Source organism: Pinus tabuliformis, chromosome 5_2 (assembly GCF_031772625.1).
Source record: "Pinus tabuliformis cultivar Carrire ecotype Pingquan chromosome 5_2, CPIR1, whole genome shotgun sequence".
Lineage (NCBI taxonomy): Eukaryota > Viridiplantae > Streptophyta > Pinopsida > Pinales > Pinaceae > Pinus > Pinus tabuliformis.
Genome location: NC_142306.1, coordinates 804,027,991 through 804,054,736, shown reverse-complemented (window position 1 = coordinate 804,054,736; position 26,746 = coordinate 804,027,991). Strand labels below are relative to the sequence as shown.

The 26,746-nt window shown below is 39.1% G+C and overlaps 2 protein-coding genes across 2 annotated transcripts in view; one reads left to right on the top strand and one right to left on the bottom strand.

The window, feature by feature from the left end:
- LOC149161756 (putative beta-D-xylosidase 7) overlaps positions 1-26,746 on the top strand; it is an 88,857-nt gene that overhangs the window by 12,568 nt on the left and 49,543 nt on the right. The window lies entirely within an intron of this gene.
- Positions 1-26,746, bottom strand: part of LOC149161757 (uncharacterized) — a 40,226-nt gene that overhangs the window by 10,438 nt on the left and 3,042 nt on the right. The window contains exon 2 of the mRNA XM_089437611.1: positions 25,477-25,732. Within this exon, the coding sequence (XP_089293737.1) occupies positions 25,477-25,732 (256 nt within the window). The remainder of the gene's footprint in view (positions 1-25,476; positions 25,733-26,746) is intronic.

Below are 26,746 nucleotides of genomic sequence, written 5' to 3'. Positions count from 1 at the left end.
GGAAGCTCAAATGACCGAGTTAAATGAGACCAGGGAAAAATTAGCCAAAGTCAATGACAGACATGATAAATCAAAGAGAGAAGTAGCAGAAAAGGGCAGGGAAATCAAAGCCCTTAAAGACAAGATCAAAGAGCTGGAAAATGAGCTCAAACTAGACAAAATTGTGGCTGAAATTAGAGCAATGCTATGGTCCAATATTGGCCAATCAATTACCAATCAATGGCAATATATTGAGACAATCCATGAGCAATTAGAGCTTATCCCAAAGGCACAGAAGGAGGTTCAGAGATTAAGAGCCTTATTAAGCAATATGCTTGAAGTGGCCAACAGAATGATTAATGTACTCAGCAATAGAACAAGTTCTCAGTTAGCTACCATGGGAATTACAAATAGAACTGAGACTATTCAAATGATCAAGAGGGTTATTACTCTGAGAAATCTGGTGCAGACATTGGAAAGAAGAACCCAGGATATGCAAACTGAGGTGAACAGGTTCATGGAGAGATTTCAGATATTACAAAGCAGAGGACTCCCTAGCTTACTGAACAGCGGAGGGAAATTATTCACCCATGAACAGTATGCCAAAAGAGTGAATGCTTTTGCTTCAACTCAGATCAATGAAAAGCCCAGCACTTCAGAAGATACAGGGCCAATTACAGGACAAATTTTCTACAATAAGGTAGAAAGTCTATTTTTTATAATGAATGAAATCACGCACTTGTTTGATGTGGCCCCAAATTTCTATAAGTATTCAGAAGCAGAGGAGACAATGGATGCCATTCTTAGGCATCAATTACCTACACAAGACTGGTGGACCAAGGCAATTCAAATGATTTTATAAACAACAATCCGTTCACCGAATTTTGCTTACAGCAAATTTGAAATGTCATACACAGGGCAGTTCATTTAGAGTCAGCATACATTAAAGATGAAAGCTGAGCCAACTCAGCAAAAATTTTGGCCAACAAAGCAAGAGTAGGAAACCACAGCTGGCAGAGCCAAGAAGATACAGCGCAGCAAAAAAGTAAAGACATATTTTCCAGCATTAAAGCAAAGCGGTTCAACCGACTCAATGACCTCCAAAGGTCAAATTATCCTCTGACAGACTTAAAGAGCAGTTATGCTGCATTCAAAGCTGTAATAACTTCTTTTCTACTAATCTGTACGAAGTAATGAAGATATTTTCTCTCTCAGATGACTCAATGCCTGAGATATTTTGTATAAACACTTCTATAAAGTCCCCTTCGCATGAGTTTGCAAGGGTTGTTGTTGATTTCTCCTGAAGAAGTTCTTATGCTGTAATCCTTTCAGAAGTTTAATAAAGAAAGTGATGGAATTTCTCGGATTTCTGAAGTGTTGAATGCGTTCTGGTGTCTGTTGAAAACTGCTGGATTCCTGTGTATTACACAATACAATAAGTCTCTGTAACTCTCTCTGTTATGTATTTTTGATTTGTTAAAATCCATATATGTTTCTAATTTCTGAATGTTTAGCAACAAGGAAAAAGAATAACTTTCAGGATTTATTCAAGAAATACCCTGACTTCAATCTATGTTGTTAATGAATGTTTTCTTCAGCTGTAATCTCGATAAGTGTAATTCTTAATTGCTGCACTTTCAGAATACATCTTTCACAGTGACCTTTGTCTCAGGAATTCAAGTTTGCTCCTGTGCAACGTGTTTCACTTTCATCTCACCAGCTTAATAGAAAATTCTTAATTACTTTCTGTTGGCTGACATGCTTCACCATTCAATTTAAATTTGTTTGTCTGAGATACACAATTGGCCCTGCAGTTTGAACATCACCAACCCTGCATTTCAAAACATTTCACAACTCCAGACTCCATTGCCCAATGATATATTACTCTCTAAACACTACATCTTAAGCCCTGAAAGAAATCATTCAACCAAAACATAAACCAAAACCTGAGCATAATAGCTAGCCTAAAAACACCATCATAACAGAGACAAATCATAAAGAGAGAGCCCTCTCTGATTACAGTTTGGCTAGAAACTGTGATCCAAAGATTGGTTAGTGGTTACCCCGACCGTATTCCCTTGGGAGTCATAGGGAACAACCTGGGTGTTAACATAAATGGCGACTCCACTGGGGAGTGCTTGAGATTTTTCAATTACCATCTATCTTCCATAGCTACTATCAAGCCCGAAATCAGTCAAGAGGCCTTTAAACTGTTTTTGTATCACATTGACAGCTTTAGGGAGGAGCTTTTTTAGGGAATCTTCATCTTAGCTTTGAAATATATATAGCCATTCCAAAATCCTCATCCAGTCCTTGCAGATATAAATAATTCCTAAAAAATCCTAAAAAACAGTTAGAAACTGGCTCCTAAGAAAAATCCACGGCACACTAGGGCAAATCCTGACCCTAATCCACCTATCATTGTTGATAATCCAAATACCATCCCAAGAAACATTAGGAGGCAGCAAAAGCAGGAGCAACCTGCTGATTTAACCTCAGATTCAGATCATCCCAGCCTTATCTCTACCCCATGCAAGGTCCTTTTCCGGTCTACCCCTAGTTCCCCTAGTTCACCATCCACATCTCAAAGTCCTCCTCTCACATCTTCATCCACTGCACATATCCCCTTAACCAACACTCTAGGTTCACCCCTACTTGTTACCCCTGTGATACCCACTGTTCCTATTATCCCAGCTGCCCTTGTTAATCCTCTAAATCCTGTAAATATGGCTAACAGATATGCACCCTTGCAGATACCAGCTAATGCTGCAGCTCTACCCCAAGATTACCAAACCAAAATTTCATCTTTTGACTCCAATGGCCCTCTGACAGCTGCCCAGCATGCCAAGAGGATGCAAGACCATTTTGAGACCTATGAAGTAGATGATGACAGTGTCAGAATGAGGATGTTTGTTCAAAGCCTAACTGGGGATGTTAGAACTTGGTTTAGATCCCTGAATGCAAACTCCATTACAACTCCTGATGAACTGTATCAAGCCTTTACTAGTAGGTGGGAGAAGAAGAAAGATCCTCTGCACATACTTGGGGAATATGACACTATCAAAAGAGGTCCCCAAGAGACTGTTTTGGAGTATTGTGCAAGATTTAACAATGTATATAACTCAATTCCACAAAATTTAAGGCCTCCTCCTGATTTAGCCTTGTACAAATTCCCTGATGGTTTTGACCCTGACATGGCCTATCAGTTGAAGGAAAGAGACTCTCAATCCCTTGAAGAGGCCCAAAGGGTTGCTGTCACAGTGGAAGCCAACCTAATTGCCAAAAGAAACAGGGCAAGGTTGGAAAAGAGGACTGCTTTCAAAGATGAACCCTCTGCCTTTGATCAAAAGCTTGATGCCATACTCAATGGAATGAAAAGATTAGGGGACAGAGTAGAAACGGTTGAAAGAAAATCATCATGGGAAACACCACAAAATAACCCTCCTAGGAATCCAAATTTTAGGAGAACTCAAAACCCAAATGTCGGCAAGACCAGTGCTGACCAAGACATAAGACCCCCTTTCCAAGAAAACTATGCAGAAACTTCCACATCAATAGAGCCCAATGAAGATCCTGAGATTAACTTGATGGGTCTAGATGGTGAAAGTCAAGTTTTCTTAACACAAGAAGATCATGAGGATGATGAAATCAAACTGTTCCAAACTAAATCAGGTGAATCCTTTGACTTTAAACAAGGCTATGACACTGCTATTTATGAAGTCCATAAACAATATAAGCTGAGGAGCAGAACTGTGAATGTTAACCAGCCTGAAAAGATAAAGGACAATCAGCAGCCCGAGAGAGTCATAGTCACAGAGCCTAATGACAAAACAAATTCACATGTAGAAGAAGTGATTATTGAAGAGATCACTGAACCACTGTCCTCAAAACAGCAGCCTGTGGCTACTTCATCTTCTCATCCTAATTTAAATGTTACTCCTCAAGAGATGAGTAAAAAGGATAAGTCCCAAAGTCAAGATAAAAATCAAGAAGGAGATTTAATGAACAAAGAAAGGACTGTCACCTATAACCCCAAGGCCCAATCTGAAAAACCTTTTGATCTAGAAACAGAAATTGGCAAATTAAAGATAGCAATCCCGCTTTCAGAACTAGCCAAGCATGACATCTATAAACTACAGATCAAGAAGTCCCTTCAACTCACTAGCAACAAAGATGATGTCAATGTGTTGGATGACACCCCAGAACTCTTGTTTGGCCCAGAAGTGGATGGAAAAACGGTAGTAACAGGGGTATTACCTTTCTATGTCAGTTTACATATTCACGATAAAATATTACATAATGCAATGTTTGACTCAGGTGCCTCTCACAATCTCATGCCAAAAGCAGTCATGGAAAGATTGAATCTAGACATAACAAGACCATACAAGGACCTGTTTTCCTTTGATTCCAGCCAAGTCAAGTGTCTAGGTCTCATAAAAGATTTATGTGTGTCTTTGGTTCAATACCCAAACAAGACAATCCTAATGGATGTGGTAGTTGCTGATATTCCTCCTAAGTATGGGATGCTGTTATCAAGATCTTGGGGAGCTAAACTCCAAGGTTCCCTGCAATTAGACATGTCATATGCCACTATCTCTGTTTTTGGGCAACCAAAAAGACTGTACAGAGAAACACTAATGAAATACATGGTCAGCAGTGAAGAAAAGCCTCAAAACTTTCCTATATATGCTGTCCATTCAGACATAGACTCATACATTCTCTTCAATGACACCACAACTCCCTCAAAAGGTGAGGTTGAAACCAAGATATTCATACAAGAGAAAGACTCAAATGAAAGTATCACCACCCATGAAACAACAGTCAATCAAACACTAGATACTGCTGCAGTTCTAAATATCAAACATACCCAATCAAATGATGAAACTGCCCTACAAAACAAGCTAGAGAAAAAACCACAACTTCTACTTACATTGCCATCCCATGAACAGATCATCAAATCTCCTTCCCAACTAGATATCTTATGGTTCCTTGAATTTGATGGCTCAGTCAACAAGTTAGGGGCAGGAGCTGGAGTTTGGGTACACAATAACGAAAATAGTTATGCAGAAGGCAGAGCCTATAGATTGAATTTCATATGTACTAACAACATGGCAGAATATGAAGCTCTTTTAGTAGGCCTCAAGTTAGTAAAGTTCTTGCAAGCTGCCAGGGTTTCAATCATGGGTGATTCAGATTTGGTTATCCAACAAGTGAAGGGAAACTTTGTCACCAATGACAAAAGACTAAGGACTTATAGGTCTGCTGTTGCTGAGGTACTAAACTTTTTCTCTGAATTCCAAATTACTAAAATTTCCAGAACCCACAATCTACATGCTCATAGTTTAGCCACCTTTGCAAGTACCTGCAAGTTGCCCTTTGAGCCCCATCATTGTTTTACAGCTGAGGTAAAACACAGACCCTCAATTCCAAACAATGTCAATGATTGGCAAGTATTTGAGGATGACAAGCAAATAAACCATTTTTTAACTCTGCAACAAGAATTTGCAGGACTAAATATTGACACTGATACAGCAAGTCAATCACAAATACTTGATACAGCAAGTCAATCACAAATATTTGATGGAGCAAGTCCATCACAAATACAGTTTCAACAGATTGCTCACCCAATATCACCTAGAACAGCAAAACAAATACTAAATCCAACTATTTTCAACATAGACAACATTCAGCAAATTCAATCAATCAATGGTGAGGAGGTGGCCAATGCTGAAACTGAAATCATTGAGCTGAAAGACAATTTTCTACCAACAGGCCTAACCCCACTAGAAGACATCTTTGACTCAAATGATATTCCCAGAAAACCAAAAATGCAGCCCTTAAATACAGCCATTGAAGAATGCAACATAGGTACAATGGACAAACCCAAAATAATTAAATTGTCTGCTTCCTTACCTCCTGACCAAAAGCCTAAGTACATTGACCTCTTTAAAGAGTTCCAGGATGTCTTTGCATGGAGTTATGAGGACTTAAAGTCCTATGACACCTCTGTTATCCAGCATACAATCCCCCTTAAACCTGATCAAAAGCCCTTTAAACAAAAACTGAGGAGAATCAATCCTATGCTTCTCCCAGCAATGGAACAAGAGGTATAAAAAATGTTCAAGGCAGGCATCATAGCACCAATCAGATTCTCTGAATGGATCTCTAACCTAGTCCCTACAAGAAAGAAGACTGGTGAAATTAGGCTGTGTGTGGATTTAAGGAATCTGAACCAAGTATCCCTCAAAGACAATTACCCCTTACCCAAGATGGATCACATTTTGCAGAGGGTAGTGGGGGCTTCCAGAATTTCTCTACTTGATGGATTCTCAGGTTTCAACCAGATCTTAGTTCACCCTGATGATCAGGACAAAACTGCATTTACAACCCCATGGGGAACTTTCAAATATGTAAAAATGCCTTTTGGATTGAAAAATGCAGGGGCAACATTTCAAAGAGCAATGGACATTGTTTTTGCAAAGGAGATTCATGACTTCTTAGTCATTTACCTGGATGACCTTACACCTTTCTCAAAATCAGACCAAGAACATATAAAACATTTGAGACAGATCTTCCTTAAATGCAGAAAATATGGAATTTCCTTAAATCCCAAGAAATCCCTGTTTGGTTTAGAGGAAGGTAAGCTGTTGGGCCACATCATTTCTAAAGATGGCATAAGAATTGACCCAGATAGGATACAGGCTATCCTACAAATGCCCCACCCACGGAATGTCAAAGAGTTGCAAGGATTCTTGGGAAAAATCAATTTCTTGAGAAGGTTTATCCCAAACCTAGCAGAACTAATCAGATTATTAAATAACATGCTAAAAAAGGATTCAAAAGTCAAATGGACTGTTGAAGCCAATCAAGCCTTTGAAGGTATAAAATTGGCCCTTACCCAAACCCCAGTCTTGACCAATCCTCAGTTTGACAGAGAATTTATCATTTTCTCTTTTGCCTCCCAGCATACAATTGCTGCTGTTTTATTGCAAAAAGATGACCAAGGAAATGAGAAGCCAATTGCTTTCTTTAGCAAAGCTCTCAGAGATGCACCTTTAAAGTATCAAATCATGGAAAAGCAAGCTTATGCTTTGGTTAAAGCCATTAAAGACTTTAGGATCTACATCCTTTATTCCCATGTCATAGCATATGTGCCAAGTCCTATTGTCAAAGACATTCTCACCCAAGAAAATTTAGAGGGCAGAAGAGGAAAGTGGATTGCCAACATCTTGGAATTTGACATTGAGATAAAACCTACAAAACTAATAAAAGGCCAAGGCTTGGCTAAATTAATGACAGAAGCAAATTTCCAAGCCTTAGACATCAATCAGCTGGACAGTGAACCGGAGCTGGCGACTCCAAAGATCAATGTAGCCTTTGAACAATCCCCCTGGTATTCAGATATCTGTTATGTGTTACAAAACCTGTGTGCTCCCCCAGGACTGTCCAGAACTAAGTGTAGATTCTTAAAAATGAAAACCTCAAGATTTTGTGTGATGGATGGCAATCTGCTTTGGAAAAACCATGAAGGTATATTGCTGCACTGTTTAATTGAAAATGAAACTAACAATATCATAAAAGAATTTCATGCAGGAGACTGTGGTGGACACTTGTACTGGAAGTCCACTGTGGATAAGATACTAAGGGCTGGATACTACTGGCCCACCATGTTCTCTGATGTCAAGAAATTCATCACATCATGTCATAAATGCCAAGTGTTTGAGGGCAAGAGAAAGTTATTACCACTTCCCTTGAGGCCCATTGCAATAGAGAGACCTTTTCAACAATGGGGTTTGGATTTCATTGGGGAAATTCATCCCTCATCCTCCGGACAGCATAGATGGATTCTAACAGCAACAGACTATTTCACCAAGTGGATTGAAGCTGCCCCATGTAGACAAGCAAATTATTCAATAATCATTCAGTTTTTGGAGAATAACATACTGGCTAGATTTGGCTGCCCTGACAAAATAATCACAGACAATGCTGCAGCCTTCAGATCAAAAAAGATGGTGAACTTCTGCCACAAATTTCACATTACTTTGGGCCATTCTACTGCATACTATCCCCAAGGAAATAGCCTTGCTGAATCATCAAACAAAAGCCTTGTAAACATTATAAAGAAAGTGCTGGAAGAAAATAAAAAGAATTGGCATAAGAAACTAGTCAATGCCTTATGGGTAGATAGACTGACAACAAAAAGATCAATTGGGACCAGCCCATATGAGTTGGTTTATGGACTAGAAGCCAAGTTTCCCTCATCACTAGGAGTGCCTGTAATGAAGCTTCTTCAAGAAAGCCTAGCTGAACCAAATGATATGCAAAGGAGAATCAATCAAATAATATGTTTGCAGCAAACCAGAGATCAAGTTTTCAGCAGAGTGCAAGTGCTGCAAGAAAAACTAAAGAAGGCCTTTGACAGAAGAACCAAGGCAAAAGATTTCAGTGTGGGAGACAAAGTCCTCAAGTGGGATGCAAGAAGAGAAGACAAAGGAAAACATGGAAAATTTGATTCCTTATGGAGAGGACCATTTGCTGTCCAAGCAGTGCAAGGTAACAATACTTATTTCCTGAAAAGCCTTAATGAAACTGACTTGGATGAAGGTCCTGTGAATGGCAGGATGCTCAAGCACTATTTTGAATATTACCCATGAGTGCAGTCTGGGTTCCCTTGTATATATGCAGATGTATATATTATTTTCTGTTTAGATTGTAAAAATGCAGTTTTCCTAGTTTATTGACTGTCAGCAAAAGGTAAATAGAATCAGAGGTCTACCAAGAAGAGAAGCACACAATTTTGGCACTTCAAAGCAGCAAACTACAAGATGGGCAAGAGCAACCAAGGAGCAAGGCAATCTGACCTGCTGTTCTTGGTCTTTCAAATGAAACACCATCCCCATGTGGAGCCACTATTAGCTACCTATACCAATAGGTTTCATATTTCACGATTGGCTGTGAAAAGGTCCAAATATGCTCTGCTTTGATGATTCAAAGATCACATATTTCCAAGAGAACCCAATCTATGCTTATAGCTTGGTAAGGACTCAAATTTTGATGGATGGTCCAACAGTCTAATCTGGATCATGTCATGTTTTAAATTTTTCAGTTATAGAATAGAGAAAGGAGTCTGTCCAAACTGTTTAAATCTTGGCAGACAAGTAGTTTAGGTAGAGAAAAAAAGGCTCCCAACAACTTAATCTGGGACCTTGGAAGAAATAAGGGTAGAAATAGATAGAAAAACAAAAGAAAAGCCAAAGAAAAGAAAAGGCAGGTAAGGGTCTGCAAGTCCAAGTGCACCCTCCAAGAAGAAATAAAAAATGCTAGGCAAGTAGCTGGGTAAGTAGTTGGGGTTGCAGAAAGGTTATCTTTACCATTGTAGGTGTGTTAACTTTGTTTACCAAAGCAAAGTCAATCAATTGAGAAGGTGTTCTTCTTCATCAAGTTGCAGCAAGTAGGAAGCATGTCTAACCTCCCTTCTTCCCCTTTTCATGTCATTTACTAATATTCCCTTCTGAGTTGAGATTCATGAAACTAATTGTGGTGTTATGATTGATTTCTAATCTTTAGAAGCCACATTTCCTGTGTAAAAATTATTTTCATTTTGATCTACTCTTTAAGCTAAGTGTTTCACAAATAAGCTTAGTATTTTCTCCCTTCATTCACCCCCCTCATCCATATTAACTCTAACTCTACTATGTAAATCCCTTATATTACCTTTCCCCTAATATTATTAACACCATGGTGTATAAACCCCAAATTTTGTACAAGTATCCCCTCCCCTTGGCATTATAGCCAATAAGTTCTATATCAGGGATCAAATGACACCTGGTCATCTTGATAAACCTAACTCTAACCCTCCTCCCCCTTTCTGAATCCATTTTTAACCCATTACACCCCATTTGCAAACATAAACCCTGTAAAAAACCTTGCTTTACCCTTACCCGCTCTAAATTGCCAAATAATACACAAAAACCCATTTTTGTGATTATCCAATGGTTCGGGCGCTACATTGATTTATTTGAAAATACATGGAAAAACCATTGAAACCCTCCATACCCCAATGGTCCTCCGCCAAGCACAGATCCCGAAATAAATATTAAAATAACCCCGCCCCTTCCGTATCGGCCGATCATTTCATTGATCCGACAGCCGTTCGATTGAGAGCCTCTAATCCAACGGCTCTCATCCATGTCGGAGCGGCTCCGACGTCCGCCAATTACCCCGTACCGGTCGAGCACCTTACCCCCCCGTCAACCATCGGATCGGGCCCATGAGATCCGCTGACCCTTATTGATATCGGAGCGGCTTCGATGGCGGACAGATACCTTCCGATATCTGTCAGAAGGTTACGTCATTCGGTCGCCACGCGTCTTCCCCACAGCGCATCGGAGGTACGCCTAACAAATACCTCGTCCGTATCATAAGCGGTGCGATATAAAACCGCTAACCGCTTCCGGTTTCGGTCATCCCGCTTGTCCAACGTCACTCCCACGTCATCCCACGTCATTGCCACCCTGCCATCGCGTCAACCGCTGCGCCCGACCTTCTGCCAATGTGTCTTGCCACTTCATCATCCCCGTGGACCACTCAGAGCCTGCCACCTCACCTGATGACGTCATGCTGACGTCACCCGGCCCTGACCCCACCGATGACGTCACCAGAAAAGCGCGCCAAAAGTCCGAAAAATCAATATTATAGCCAAATTTCGCGTTTTTTTTGGCACTTTTCTACAAAAACGTTTGTTGCTCCTGCATGATTTTTCACGTCCAACAGTGCACCAACCTGCAGAACTCGACCAGGAGACCGCCAGCGCACCATTTTCACCTGCATTCCTCTCCATTGCTCTCTGAAAACCAGGTATTTATCCTTGAAAATCCTTCCTTCACCTGGTTTTGTCTGTAAATTGCCAAGGACGATTAAATTTGTGAAAAAACATATAATTGGCCGGCATAAATACTTGCGCCTGGCCCCATTTACAATTGTGAACTCAAAAAACACTAGCTGAGCCTTGTTTGCCCGCATTTTCACTAAAAACCATACTCTGTTCGCGCATTCGCGAAAGACTCATTTAAACTGAATTTACCTGCTGAGAAAGACAGAGTGAGGCCAGGCCTTGGTCTTATTTAAACTTTAAATAGTATTTCAATTGCTGTTTATTAGAACTACTCTCTGTTCCTTATAAATTCACCTCCCTGGTAAAGAGACACTCCTCTATACTGTCCTGCTCAATTGAAACCACTTTACACTTAATTCAGAATCCTCTTTTGCAATGGAGACACCTGTAGTACTAAATGTTCAGCCTCTGAATGCCCCTCAAAGGGAATTGGAATGGCAACCCTTGGCAGATATGGATTATTAGATTTCAGAAGAGATGTTGATGAGAACCAAGTTCCATATCCACCTGCTCAATGAACTTAAGGCCAAACATGAAACTGGAGCAGATGTGTTGGGTATATGGGATTCTTTTCTTCCTATTTTTAAGTTGCCTCAAGTCAATCAATTCCCTGATTTGATCCATCTTTGTGCTGAATATTATGACCCTACTCAGAGGGCTGTGTTGGATCCTTCTGGTTCTGCTCTCTTTTACATCACTCCTGAAGCCATCAGGAACATGCTCTGCTTCAAAACTCAGAGAAAATTGGTCCCCTTGTCACTAGTAGACTTGATAAAACAAGGGGCTAGATTGACAGATGCCCAAATCACTAAGCTAAATCAGTTATACATTGACTCTGATTCTGTGCAATATCCTCCTCTGAATCAAGTATACCTTAACCAGTTGGGCAGGGACTTGGTAGATATGATTAGTCCGATTTTGGGCTATAGCTCAATAGAATTGGTAGACCAAACTGTACTGGTAATGATGCTGATGTTCGCTCCGGGCACACCTCCAGTTTGCTATGATTATGCCGCCTACATCTCCGACAAAATGCATGAGCAGCTGATGAATTTATCCAGAGAAAAGATGTTCAGATACACCTCCTACATTTACCATTTTATCTTGTACCATCAACATGAGAAATTTCATTTTTCAATCAAAAGAGTGGATGCCCAAGGCAATCCCAGATCAGTGGTCTATTGGTCCTCTATCTTCCACACTACACCTGATTCTCCATACACTTACTGTGAATTCATAGATCTGTTCGTCCATCCAGCTATGGCAATGATGATGAGCTCACCTCCTCCGAGACTCACTGATGACATGCAGAGAATTCTTCAGCTATCCAAATCTTACAGCATTGGGGATTGGTACTTCTACCAAAACCACACCGTCATCAGGATATATGGGTGTGATTTGCCTCCATTCAGATTACCTAAGTATGTGCCTATGAGGCTATTTGCCCTAGAGTACTTTAGGCAATTTGGCCGGGTTGATGTGCTTCACTTTTCAGGAAAAGGAAAAAAAGCACAGTTGAAGGTGAAAAGCCAACTTGGCCATTTTATCTATAACCAGAGGGAGCAAGGATGGAAGGAAGCAGATAGAATGCTTGAGTCCCTTGGCCTTCAAACCAGTTTCCTATGGAAACCCTATGACCCTAATCATTTTATAACTATGAGGAGGCTCAAATATAAGTTGTCTGCCTATGATCATTATAGTATCCCTCACATTGAAAAATATGCAAACCAAGACAAATGGAGGAGAGGGACCTTAGAAGAGCCCGTATCACAAGAAGAGCTAAATCAGAGGGCAGTAAGGAATCTAAGGAAGATGGCTGACCTTGAACTTTGTTCACAGGTATTCACACTTCCGAGCACACAAGTGGGAGCAGCTGCATCCTCCTCAACTGCCAAACAACAAATTACCAAGGCCATTGAAAATATATCTAGCAAAGGCAAAGAAAAGGAAATGGAGATAGAACAATCACTCCATGGCAAGGAGCAGCCACCTCCAGTGACTCAAGAGCAGGCAGATAAAGAAATGCAACAGCAGGCAGAGCAACAACAACAGGAACTACATCAAGAAGAAGGGCCACATGAGGGACAGCAGCCCTTACAACAGCCCTTACAGCAGCCCTTACAGCAAGAAAGAGTAGTTGATACTCCAACTTCCACTGAGCAACAGGCTCAAAACGTAGTGCCTCCTAGGCCAGAAACTACCTTCGATGCCTCAGTCCTCGAAACTCCACAGAAAGAGGACATAAACAGAAAAAGGGATAGAGAAACTCCCCTGACATCATCTATAAACCAGGGAGAGAAAAGGCAAAGGTTGAATGACTTTTCTGAGGATGACATAGCAATAAGGCAAGCGGTGGGCATGGGCCCACCCAACAGAGAAGCTTCAGCCAGTTCCTTCCAGCAGGAACATGACAGAACTATGGGAGGAGAGGTCAGCTCCTCCAGCCAGCAAAGAGAAGGAGAAAGGAGCATCAAGCAGCAGTTTATAGACATCAAAAGGAGGAGTGACCCTATCAAGATACAACTGTACAACCATTTATTGAAAATGGCTCCCACCAATCAACAAAGACTGATGTCTGCATTTGATGTACAGGTAGGCAAAATGATCATGAGCCATTTTATGCCAACAGCACTGCAGCCCCAATCTACCTTAGATTACCTCAAAACCAATCTGGAGGTCCTGGCCAAGGACATACACCCAATGGATAAAATTGAACTGCACAAACAGACTGGTGAGATGGTGTATGCCGCCTTGGCAGACAAAACATTAGAAAATTACAAGCTAGAAAGCAGCCTTAATAATACAGCCTCTCAACTGGAGTTGGAGAGGGCATCATCCCAGGCAAAGGACAACAGAATAAGGTCCTTGGAAGACATAATCATTGAGATTGGGCATGATCCCAAAGACATCAAAGGAATACAAGAGATATTGAAGTTGAGGGATGCTGACATGGCTGCCTTAAGGAAAAAGATCAAACTCCCAGCTACCATTCACCCTCAAACAGATGAAGTAGCTCAGCAAAGACATGAGCAGGATGCCACAACCTTGATGATTTCCCTTTATAAGCAGCTGATTCGAGCACAAGAAAAGTTGGGAGAATCAGAGGCCACACAAGCAGCATTGCAAACAACACTGAAACAAAGAGAAGAGGGTCAGACCTCTCAGCCTCCTCTGGTCATCAATCTTGAGGAAACTGCTCCTATCACTGCTCCTCCTCCTCAACAGACTGAACAAACAACAACATCTACTTCAGCAACACCAACAACCACAGAGCAGGCCCAAAGCCTGGATATGCAAAAGCTGAAGAATGAAATTCAAATCCTGGAAGCTCAAATGACCGAGTTAAATGAGACCAGGGAAAAATTAGCCAAAGTCAATGATAGACATGATAAATCAAAAAGAGAAGTAGCAGAAAAGGGCAGGGAAATCAAAGCCCTTAAAGACAAGATCAAAGAGCTGGAAAATGAGCTCAAACTAGACAAAATTGTGGCTGAAATTAGAGCAATGCTATGGTCCAATATTGGCCAATCAATTACCAATCAATGGCAATATATTGAGACAATCCATGAGCAATTAGAGCTTATCCCAAAGGCACAGAAGGAGGTTCAGAGATCAAGAGCCTTATTAAGCAATATGCCTGAAGTGGCCAACAGAATGATTAATGTACTCAACAATAGAACAAGTTCTCAGTTAGCTACCATGGGAATTACAAACAGAACTGAGACTATTCAAATGATCAAGAGGGTTCTTACTCTGAGAAATCTGGTGCAGACATTGGAAAGAAGAACCCAGGATATGCAAACTGAGGTGAACAGGTTCATGGAGAGATTTCAGATATTACAAAGCAGAGGACTCCCTAGCTTACTGAACAACGAAGGGAAATTATTCACCCATGAACAGTATGCCAAAAGAGTGAATGCTTTTGCTTCAACTCAGATCAATGAAAAGCCCAACACTTCAGAAGATACAGGGCCAATTACAGGACAAATTTTCTACAATAAGGTAGAAAGTATATTTTTTATAATGAATGAAATCACGCACTTGTTTGATGTGGCCCCAAATTTCTATAAGTATTCAGAAGCAGAGGAGACAATGGATGCCATTCTTAGGCATCAATTACCTACACAAGACTGGTGGACCAAGGCAATTCAAATGATTTTATAAACAGCAATCCGTTCACCGAATTTTGCTTACAGCAAATTTGAAATGTCATACACAGGGCAGTTCATTTAGAGTCAGCATACATTAAAGATGAAAGTTGAGCCAACTCAGCAAAAATTTTGGCCAACAAAGCAAGAGTAGGAAACCACAGCTGGCAGAGCCGAGAAGATACAGCGCAACAAAAAAGTAAAGACACATTTTCCAGCATTAAAGCAAAGCGGTTCAACCGACTCAATGACCTCCAAAGGTCAAATTATCCTCTGACAGACTTAAAGAGCAGTTATGCTGCATTCAAAGCTGTAATAACTTCTTTTCTACTAATCTGTACGAAGTAATGAAGATATTTTCTCTCTCAGATGACTCAATGCCTGAGATATTTTGTATAAACACTTCTATAAAGTCCCATTCGCATGAGTTTGCAAGGGTTGTTGTTGATTTCTCCTGAAGAAGTTCTTATGCTGTAATCCTTTCAGAAGTTTAATAAAGAAAGTGATGGAATTTCTCGGATTTCTGAAGTGTTGAATGCGTTCTGGTGTCTGTTGAAAACTGCTGGATTCCTGTGTATTACACAATACAATAAGTCTCTGTAACTCTCTCTGTTATGTATTTTTGATTTGTTAAAATCCATATATGTTTCTAATTTCTGAATGTTTAGCAACAAGGAAAAAGAATAACTTTCAGGATTTATTCAAGAAATACCCTGAGTTCAATCTGTGTTGTTAATGAATGTTTTCTTCAGCTGTAATCTCGATAAGTGTAATTCTTAATTGCTGCACTTTCAGAATACATCTTTCACAGTGACCTTTGTCTCAGGAATTCAAGTTTGCTCCTGTGCAACGTGTTTCACTTTCATCTCACCAGCTTAATAGAAAATTCTTAATTGCTTTCTGTTGGCTGACATGCTTCACCATTCAATTTAAATTTGTTTGTCTGAGATACACAATTGGCCCTGCAGTTTGAACATCACCAACCCTGCATTTCAAAACATTTCACAACTCCAGACTCCATTGCCCAATGATATATTACTCTCTAAACACTACATCTTAAGCCCTAAAAGAAATCCTTCAACCAAAACATAAACCAAAACCTGAGCATAATAGCTAGCCTAAAAACACCATCATAACAGAGACAAATCATAAAGAGAGAGCCCTCTCTGATTACAGTTTGGCTAGAAACTGTGATCCAAAGATTGGTTAGTGGTTACCCCGGCCGTATTCCCTTGGGAGTCATAGGGAACAACCTGGGTGTTAACAGAATATATGATGTTGCCCTACCTTAAGGGTTTTGATCAATAAAGAGAATCATTTCATATACTTTCTGGGTTCATTTGCATTATCTTATATTTTCATAACAGATCTATAGTAATTCCGGGTTAGATCTATAACAAGTGGTATCAGAGCTATAACAATAACACAATAATTAAAATCCTATATCCATAACATAATAATCAAAAGCTTAGATAGCCCATGGTATTATGATTTTCTTCCCTTCTCTCCCTCTCTCTATCTTTCCCTTCACTTTCCCTTCTGGATATTGGCACATGGTATTGTAAAACAACATATTTAGAAGTTAATAATATCCATGGTAAATATTCATGACTAAAATTTTTGTTAAATTCTAAATATTAAATTTTTATTGGCTTGTTAATTAAATTTAAAGATGGTTATAGAATCATTATTTTAATTTATATGGTAAAATGAATGTTAATTTACAAGTACTATTTATATGTTATATATTTTAATGTGATATGTATATTATATTTTCTTTTATCTAAAAAATTGTTCGTAATTTTATTAATAAAAAACAAAATTACAATATATAATTTTTTATTTTTTTTTAAATATCTCACATCTCACATCTAACATCTCACATCTAATGCTCACATAAATTTAAATATGGTTATGGAATCATTATTTTAATTTATATGGTAAAATCGATGTTAATTTATAAGTACTATTTATATGTTATATATTTTAATGTGATATATATATATATATATATATATATATATATATATATATATATATATATATATATATATCTATTTGAATTTAAAAATATATAACATTTCACATTTCACATCTCACATCTAATGCCCACATGTCTACCCTATACACATCTAACATATTACATCTAATGCCCACACATCTACACCCATATTGGGCTGTAGAGCACCTCTGGATGCATGAGATATATTGAAAATTTGGTCTCTTTTATACGCATTGAATATGATAATAATTCAACTTTGTTTTTATAATTCATCTAAGAGGGTTATATTTAATGGTGAAAATTAAGGAGTTTTTCACTTTTGGCAAGATTCAATTTCCATAAGGGCCTAACCTAAAGTCACGAGACATCTTTAGGTAGTAGTTGAACATGTCCTTGCACTAAAAAGATGATATTAAATGGTCCCCTGACTCATTCATACATAAGTGAATGAAAGTCCACTCCTTGTCTTTAATTTAAGTAACCTATCCAAGTTATTTCAATCAAATTCATAGAGACTGTGCATGAAATAAAAATTATTACAAACTTATTGCAAATGCAAAACAAACAAGTTGAAAATATTGAAGTAGAGTGTGGAAAGTTGAGGCCTCTTCCCCTTACTCAAAGAGAGAACCCTAACAATAAGCTCCAGCTACACAGAGACAAGTTATTTAGACAACATAAATTAGCATTATGAATTTGTACATCAATAAAAAATCTCATAACTGTTAAGGATCACAAATCTCCTTACTCTAATGGGATTGGAAATTCAAGACAACTATATCTCATACTATGTTTTGTTTTCTTTTTTAAATTATATTTAAATTTAATATATTATAGTTGAATAAGTGAAATATATATACAACTTGTTAACTTGGATGCATCCCTTTTAATTAATTTAAATTATATTTTAATTAAAAAATTAAACCAGTCTAGATCCATCATAAGTATGGATCTACTAAGCACAGAGAGGGATCAAACCTCTTGAGATGATAACCTCTTTTAGAGTGAAAAGAGATTTGATCCCTCTCGAGACTTAGTAGACTTAAGATTAATCTAGGCTAGTTTCATTTCCCCCTTTAAATGGGTTATATTCCACATCAATACCATGGGTTACCATAAACCTAGAACTCAAAAACCACTGGTAACTTGAAAAAGTCAATTTTACCTTAACTACCCAAAAAATATTGATCTAAAAATGGAGGAGGTCAATTTCCTCTTCCTAAAAAGAGGGATCGTTCTCCGACGCTTTACAAGGAAAAATGGGTCTTAACACAAAATAGGTTTTTCAAAAGGTCTCTTCAAGATATGATTTAGTTTTCACGTGTAAACTTAAGCATAAGCAACACAAAATCACATAACTCATATAGAAATTCATGAAGAGTAGAACAGAGGATTTATTGACAGAATTCACCCCTTTTGGACTACATCTCCAGGTCTACGAACATAGCTAGACTGCTCCATATATTCAGTGGAAAAAGAGTACATAAAAGTTTGCTGATAAAACATGTGGTTATTTCCCCTTTAAGGAAATGTTCTCTTGCAAAGAACTCTCACATAAACATCATGACAACCTACAATCAGTCATGAAATCATCAACAACACAAGGTGTCTCCTACAAAGACCCTGTACTCCATCTGAAAATGAGCATATAATCACTTCAATACCACATTGAAGGACAAATATAAAACTTTCTTCAACAACACATAGTGAGAAAAGTATAGAAGAGTTGAACCCTATAAGTAACAATTGTTGTAGTAAACTTTTGAAGGTAAGAAAACCCCTACAAAGCCTTCTCCATGCTCAAACACCTTCAAGAACTACTCCAAAACAATGATTGATCCATACACTCATGAACTTGAACTTGAAAAAATTTCCTTTAGATGTGCTCAAATCAGAAAATAGAGGTCACCATTAGATCCAAATGTCCAAAAACCCCTAGGTAGACTCTTCTTGAGCCCCAAGAGGACAAAAAGTCACAAAGATATGAGTCTACAAGCTCTCCATGTAGTTTTTGTTGTTATCCATCCTACAAATCATACTAACATTCTAATTGTCCTACAAATTCGTCATGTTTTCCACTACGGAGGTGACAATTTCACCCTCTGATGATGCAATTTGTTGGACAATTAAATTACCCAATAACTCATCTGCACCCAAAGTTCTAGCCCTGCTTGTGGTTGTATGGGCCATGTGGCCGAAGGTCTGGCTAATCGCCCACCCCCGCCACTTCGCACCTATCGTCAAGATCCATGGTCACATTAAACCCATAAGGCCGGGGGTTAGGGCTAACAACCCACCCCCGCCGGTAGCTCCAACTACATCCATTGGTAGGTTCTATGGACCCCACGGAACTTGGGACTAGGGCCTAGAGCCCTACCCCTTCGTTGTGCCTTTTGTCTGGTCATGTGGGCACACATATGGCCATGGATCAAGGCTAGGCCTGAGCCCTCCATCGTCTCTCCTGCCAGGTCATGCGGGGTGTCAATGACCCAGGGCCAGGGCTTAGTCTCGGTCCCTCCCCCCAATGCAAATTTACATAGACTTTAACATAAAGTTGACAACTATGTATATTAAGAAACATTAGCGTGACACAGTGGTAAGAATCGACAATGTTGTGAGGCAGGTAGTGGGTTCAATCCCCCTTGGGCCTTTGGCCAACCAAACAAAATTTTGTTGCACCCTTGAGGTGCCACGTGGCACATTCCCATTGGTCCACTTCAAAACCACTGAACCAATCGAATTCACCCATGTGCATGAACAACAAGAGGACAATTTTCATCACTTGATTGGCCCAATGGTACACCTAGTCTGTTAGAAAATTATATATTATGGAGCAATGGAACACATAAAATGTTGCAGAAATATAAACACAGAAAACACATAAAACAAGAGAGACACAGATATATGTGGTTCACCCAGTTTGGGCCACGTCCACGGAGAAACAACTAGTCCTTCTTTTATTATATTATCCAGCAAACTGAAGAGATACAACCTACAGCAGATCCGTTGTAACACCCTCTTCGCTCTCAATCTCCTCTTTCTTCCTCATTCAGAATACAGATCTACATAGACGCAATACAATTCCCTCATATATAGTGAGGGGTTGCCTTCTAGGGCAAAAAACCCTAAATTAAACATAACTTCTACCGTCAGATCATCCGCCTAATGAATGGCCCAGATTGACTAGAAATTACTAGACTTTTACATGGCAATTTTACATCTATTTTTAGCTTCGGGGGTGCTGCCCCTGAGCCCCCGCCGGGGGACCGCTAGCCTCCAGACCCCCCAGCCGGGGGTGAATTACCCCCCCGGACCCCCGCGGGGGCAACAAGTCCCCCCTGCGTGGAGGGGTGTACAGACTTCCTGGGGTATACATCCGGTTGAAACCATTGAATACAAAAGATAATCAGGCTCCACACCCAACACAGTCATCCTACTAACTCAACTGTACAGACTGCGCAGTCAGCAGTCCTGTCAGTGACCTGCAAAATTTTTACCTATTTAGGAAAATACCAAAACGTGATATCTTGAGCATACGAGGTTAGTTTTTAGAGATTCAAGTTATGTTGGATTCAAGATGGCGAGCTCTACATTTTCACGCTAGTTTCAAGCACTTTTGAACACTTCCATTTTTAGCACTTTACGGATCCAATGGATAAAAAATTAATAAAAATAATAATAATAATGTAGAATTTTATTTCCCCTGATTAGGGTGATCAAGCATCGGTTAATGTGGCCTCGAGCCCCCCTCCCCTCACCATGTGTTAGACATGCTTTCCTCCATAAATGGTATTAACCAGCGGTGTGTTCGGACAATGAAGCCTCTAAAGGCTTTGGGCATACTTATTGTTCACCTCATGCGAATTGGGAGTGACTTTGAAAATTGGGAGATGAATAGGGGAACTTAGGAGGGAAGACTCTGTTATAGTTTCCAAGGAGGCTCACTTAGAGAGCCAACAGAACATAGAGAAATTGTGAAAGGACATTGTGTTGGAGGTTCGTTACCAAGTCGTTCCTAGGCATTCATCTGGGACCCTAGCGCGCTGCCACCCAACCTTGGAGGTCTCCTTCTTTGTCTAATGATTAGAATGATTAGTGTTGGCATCTTCAAGCAGTGTTGGCCTCCGACCTAGGAAGAGCTCACTGAAATTCAGTTTTGCCACAAATAAGTAACTATTTGGGTACAGTAGCTGGGTAGGGAGCTTGTCGTAAGTCCATATGACCTTCACATTCCTAGGAAGAATAGTCTGAGTCTGGAAGTGAATTTCTCCAACCCTTGTATTGTTTGGGTTCATTGAGTGTTTTGGTTTGTCTCACTCTCATCTGAGCCGGTCTATTGTCGTATGTCCAAGGTTCCTCTTGTTCTAGAGTTTAGGAGTATGGTGAGATATCTTAATTTTGTAGTTGAAAGCATATTGGTCTAGGTATGGGATATTGTGTTGCATGCAAAGATGCCTTGCCTGAGGGGAAGACCCCGTAGAGGTGGTTGTGAGCGAGGGTGACACGAGGCAAGAGCCAACAGAGAAATCATGTACAATGAGGATGGCTCAATGAGCATGGATGGAGAGGATGAAATTTCCCAGGACCCGAGCCGCTCTCCTGGCTATGTCGACTAACATGTTACTTTGGAATTGATAGCTGGACAATTGAGGGGAATCCAGGCCAACCTGGATATCCTTAGAGAGCACATATATGAGGACAAGAATGAGCTAGTGGCCTACATGAATGATATTTAGTATAGAAAAATAGAGATTTTGGAACAATTGGCCAATGTGTGGAGAAGTCAATGGCAAACTAATGATTGTCTACATGAACTTGAGGCCATAATGGAGCACATTGATTTCCATATGCACGAGAGACATGGCCCAATGGTAGCTCCACCTATGTGTCCTCCTCAACTACCACTTTGATATGCAGTCCATAGGATGTCTAGTTATTTTGTTTCTTTTTTGGCATGTATGGCTATCTAGCCCTTCATAAATAAAGGCTCAATGGAAAAATATTATGCAATATATTTAAGCTCTCCTAGATAACAAATCCAGTCGGAGTGAAGTTGGGAGAGTTGTTGACTATCACCTTGTATTTTATATTTTCCTAATAATATAATATAAGCTTTCTTGTCTGACCAAAAAAGAACATAGAGTTTTATTTTTCCTTCGATGGGGGTGTTAATGAGGGTGGAGCAAGGGCCTTGGAGGCAGTGTGCACCACCCCCCAGACGTGATGTGCATTGAATATGGGTGGGACCCGACCTACCCTCAAATGCATTTGCATGCAATCCTATAGTTGGCAACTGATATTTATCTCCTGTCTCATGAAGGGTCTAGAATGTGTCTGTGGGAATTTGAGTGGAGGCAAGGGTTGATCCTCAACCTCCCATTGCATGTGTTTTTCTCTAGTCATAATAGTGGGATGCTTAAGGTCCTGGTGGGAGCCTATAATTGAGGTTGTGGGACATGAATTTTTTGGTCTGTGTGGGAATTGGATGATGCAATGGCTTTGCATGGTCGTCGAGTTCCTGGTTTCTTGGTGATGTAGTGTGGTCATCATCTGCTTATAAAAACGTGAAAGGTCAGGGTAATTTCCTTTATTTTCCAACTATTTTGTTTTTCAAAAGCTTACTATTTGTGTTTGAGTTACTAGGGTTAGTGTGTTTGTGTTTTGAATTCTAGTTTCAGTCTGTAGAAAAAGGATGGGGGGAATTAATAGTCTGCATGTAGAGTCAGCTTAAGGGCCTTCTTGTTTTGCTTTTATTTGAGCAAAATTTTATTGTCTTGATTAAAAATTTGGGGTGTCGCTATGTGAATTTCAAAAATTAGTCAATTGGGCTCCCAGGGTTGGTTGTCTTGTATGTCAACCCATTTCAAGCTATTGGACTTATGTATTTTATCTAAGTCTGTGATGTTTCATGGTGTCAGGGAGTGGGTCTTGTATTGAAGGTGTTGCAACCTTTGTTGTCTTCATAAGTAACTTTGATGATTCAGAGGCTTGTATTTTGAGTTGCAAGGATGATTTAGTTGGTTTGAGTCTATGAGGTCCCTATAATACTAGTGTAGCCCTCACATTACTATTGTTGTGCCCCATAGAAGCCCACTATTTTTATTGTTGTTCCCTTACATTATTATTGCTATGTACACCTTGATTATATTGTGACCCTTTAGACTCCTATATACCAAGGAGATCTTGTCATTAGTATTATCCAAGAATTGATCATTTATGTGATGTAGAAAGAGGTTTCCCCCTTGAAGAGGCTTATTTTCAAGTCGTTGATATATATATATATATATATATATATATATATATATATATATATATATATATATATATATATATATATATATATATATATATATATATATATATATAGATATATATATTGTGATATGGTTACATAACATTTGGTATAAGAGCTCTGGATCCTAGGGTTTCACTTCTTCAAACAAGTCATCTTGGAATTTTTGTTGTAAATTTTTTGCTGTGAGGCTTCCTAAACTAAATTTTCGACCATGTGGAGCCAAAATCTTGAGGAATATCTTGTAAAAATCTGAGGCTTGGTTTGCTGTATTTTTGGAGATACGATCCAAGGAAGTTAGAGTTTCTGCATGCTCCAAAATTCTATCTCAAACAGGTGTTCGGAGGAAAATCATCATAACTTCCTCTTTGTGCATCAGATTTGAATTTTGTAAAAAGTGACTGAAAGTGCATAGAATTTAGTTTCTCGTGTATCATTTTCAAGGCCGAAGGTTAAAAAAATGACACATGGCATCCCATACAAGTTCTCTCTACTGAACGAGTCCATAATTAGGTCATCTTGGGAAAATTGTCATAACTTTATCTTGAAGAATCCAATCTTGGTCTAATTGGTGGGGTTGGAAAGAAGACACAAAGGAATACCACAAAGAAAAAATTTAGATTTTCAAGAGCTGAAATTACAAAGATACAACAGTTTCAATATTGAGGTCCTAAAAGAAATAAAAATGTGTGTATTTTTTTAAATTTACATAATGTTTCTTTGAATAATCAGTTTGAAGTGATTCAAAGGGCATATTGAAGCATATATATCATTATTTTGTTCTAAAATGCCTCGAAACAAAAGAATGGATATACCCAATAAGCCAACATAAATCTCTATTATGACGCATGAATAAGAGGAATAAATTCAACATGATATATCAAAATTACGAGACCAAATGCAACAAATTTCACTCTCTCAAAGAGTAACCAAAAATGAATTGGAAGTGATGATGAATTTTAAGATTGATGGTATAAAAGGGGACATGGATGGTTAAAAGCATACATGGAAGTAATGATGAATGCCAAGATGGAATGGTTGAAGGAAGGTTTGTCAAAGTTGTTGCAAGAAAGGCTTCTTAGTGGTGACAAGGTAATCCATGAAACTCATTGTTGAATTAAAATTTAGACAGACTTAGACCCTGGGTTCGGGCACAGGGTGCCAACAAAAGGCCCATCGTAGCTAGCAATTTTGTTGACCTTTCCACCTCTCCTTATAGGAGGGAGATGTTTCTCATCCAAGGGGTCTCGAGACTTAATAAGATAAAGGATCACGGATAGGTATCGAGGAATAGTGCATAAAACAACCCATTACATACAATCATCTCTTAAGTTTCGCACTTGCAGATATAACATACTCGGACAAGGACAATGATTCAACATAACATAAATCACAAAGAACATTCTAAGTTAAGATTCAATTTTTTTAAAAGGGGCTGACAAACCATTATAGTTCAAACACATAGATACTTCCCTCAACTCCTTTCCATTAGTAATCATAACATTACATCATAGAAAATATCTTCATTATGAGCGAGAGCGCAAATCACTGTTGGATCAGATTACATGATTAACTTAAGAGAGAGAAATATCAAGAACAACAAGAAGTCTTCGATCAACACAACATCAATATTTTGGCATAGGCTCCGAATCTCTTTTTTTTGCTATATTCCCTTTGGCTTTTATAGATTCTCTTCCCATGATCCCATTCACTTGATCTGTTCCTTATCACCTCAGATTCCTTCAAACTCCAATGCGCTTATTCTTCTTTGGTAGCCTCTGCAAACTTCTTTGTGACTTCCCTCTTGCATGCTTATCTTTCTTTGGTGGGTTTTGCAAATTCCTTCATAACTACCTTTCCATTTCCTTTGCGTGCCTTTTCCCAATCATTCTTTGCGTCTAGCTATTTCGACCATTCATCTTCCTTTTTCCCATGATCCCTTGCACAACCATTTTCTAGCCAATAACCTAATGAAGATTTGTCAAAATTGATTACCCCAAAAACGAAGGACCCAAGAAGCCCTGACCACAGTCTATTGACTTGTCCTTGAGTCAATTTGCTACTGAGATTTATGGTTTTGCTTGCTGCTACGAAACTTTTGCTTTTGCCTCTCCTTCTTATATTGTTGGCTATGTTGTTGGCTCGCTTCTAAATGAAGTACCTAAATCAGGCACTGAATGTATAACATCATCTTTAAAACCAAAATATTCATCTATATCAGACTTCCACAAGTCCAAAAGAACAACAACCTGATCAAGAAAGTGAGTAGTTTGCTCTGCAGCAGGGTTCTCTAGTAATGCACTTATCATGGGTTTCCATTGAATATCTGCATTGGAATTGAGTTTCCACAAATGCTTCTGGGCAGGTGGTTGAAGGTCAGACAACACAACTTTGGCGGCGTGTGAGTCCTCTTCCAACTGATGAATATGTTTTTCCAATGTGTCAACGCGAGCAAATAATTCTTGTTTTTGGTTGAAGTTTTCAGTAACTATGGCTTTATTGAAAACATATTGTTCTTTTTGGTGCAACTCATATGATGGTTGATTCTTCTTTGCACGTAGTCTAGCCCAATCTTGCACCTACCAAAAGACCTCTTGTGCATCTTTACTAAGTTGACGGAGAGAGTCTGGAAGGGAAGAAACATCAACTATTTTTTGCTCAACATCAATAGTGTATTGAGTAGTAGGGTCTGGAAGCACCATGGGAGCAATTGTAACATAGTTACACAACTCTAAATTAAAAGTAACAAGTTCAGTACAAGCAGCTCCAATATGATCACAACATTCAGAAAGGGAATAATAAGAAAATTCCTCTGGTGCATTAAGAATAACATCAATGATGGTGGGCCATAACTTTTAAAACTTAACACTGATATCCTCAACTTGGCACTCCAATTTCTCTTTTTCACTGCATAACTCATCCCTTTCAACTGTAACATCAAGGATTTGTTGTTGTTGTTGTTGATATTCATAATCCAAATAGTTGTGTTGATTTTCCACATGGCGAGTGGTTACCTGGATGAAGTTTATAAATTGGGAAGAGGAACAACTTTGAATATTATCAGATGAAAAAGTAGTGGGCAAAGGGAATCAAGATTTTAAAGGTTTCCCATTGGTCACAAACTTCTCTGAATGAGTATGTGGTGAAGTCTCTACTCCACGACTCTGCTCTTGATGAAACTATGCTCAAATATGATCAATAGTTTGCAGATGTAACAAAGGAACAAGGTCACAAGTTTGTGTAATAAGGCCCAAGACTGTGACAATAGTAAGGATTTTGAGTGAGTTGTGGAAAGTTTTGGACATGGTGCCAGAAGAAATTCATTAGGGAAGCTCTAGAGGTAGGGGTCACAAGGGAAAAATGCACAATTGACACTTTAGGGGTTTTCTTGGTAATATCGTGAACAACAGAGTCGACTTCCATGTTAGTTT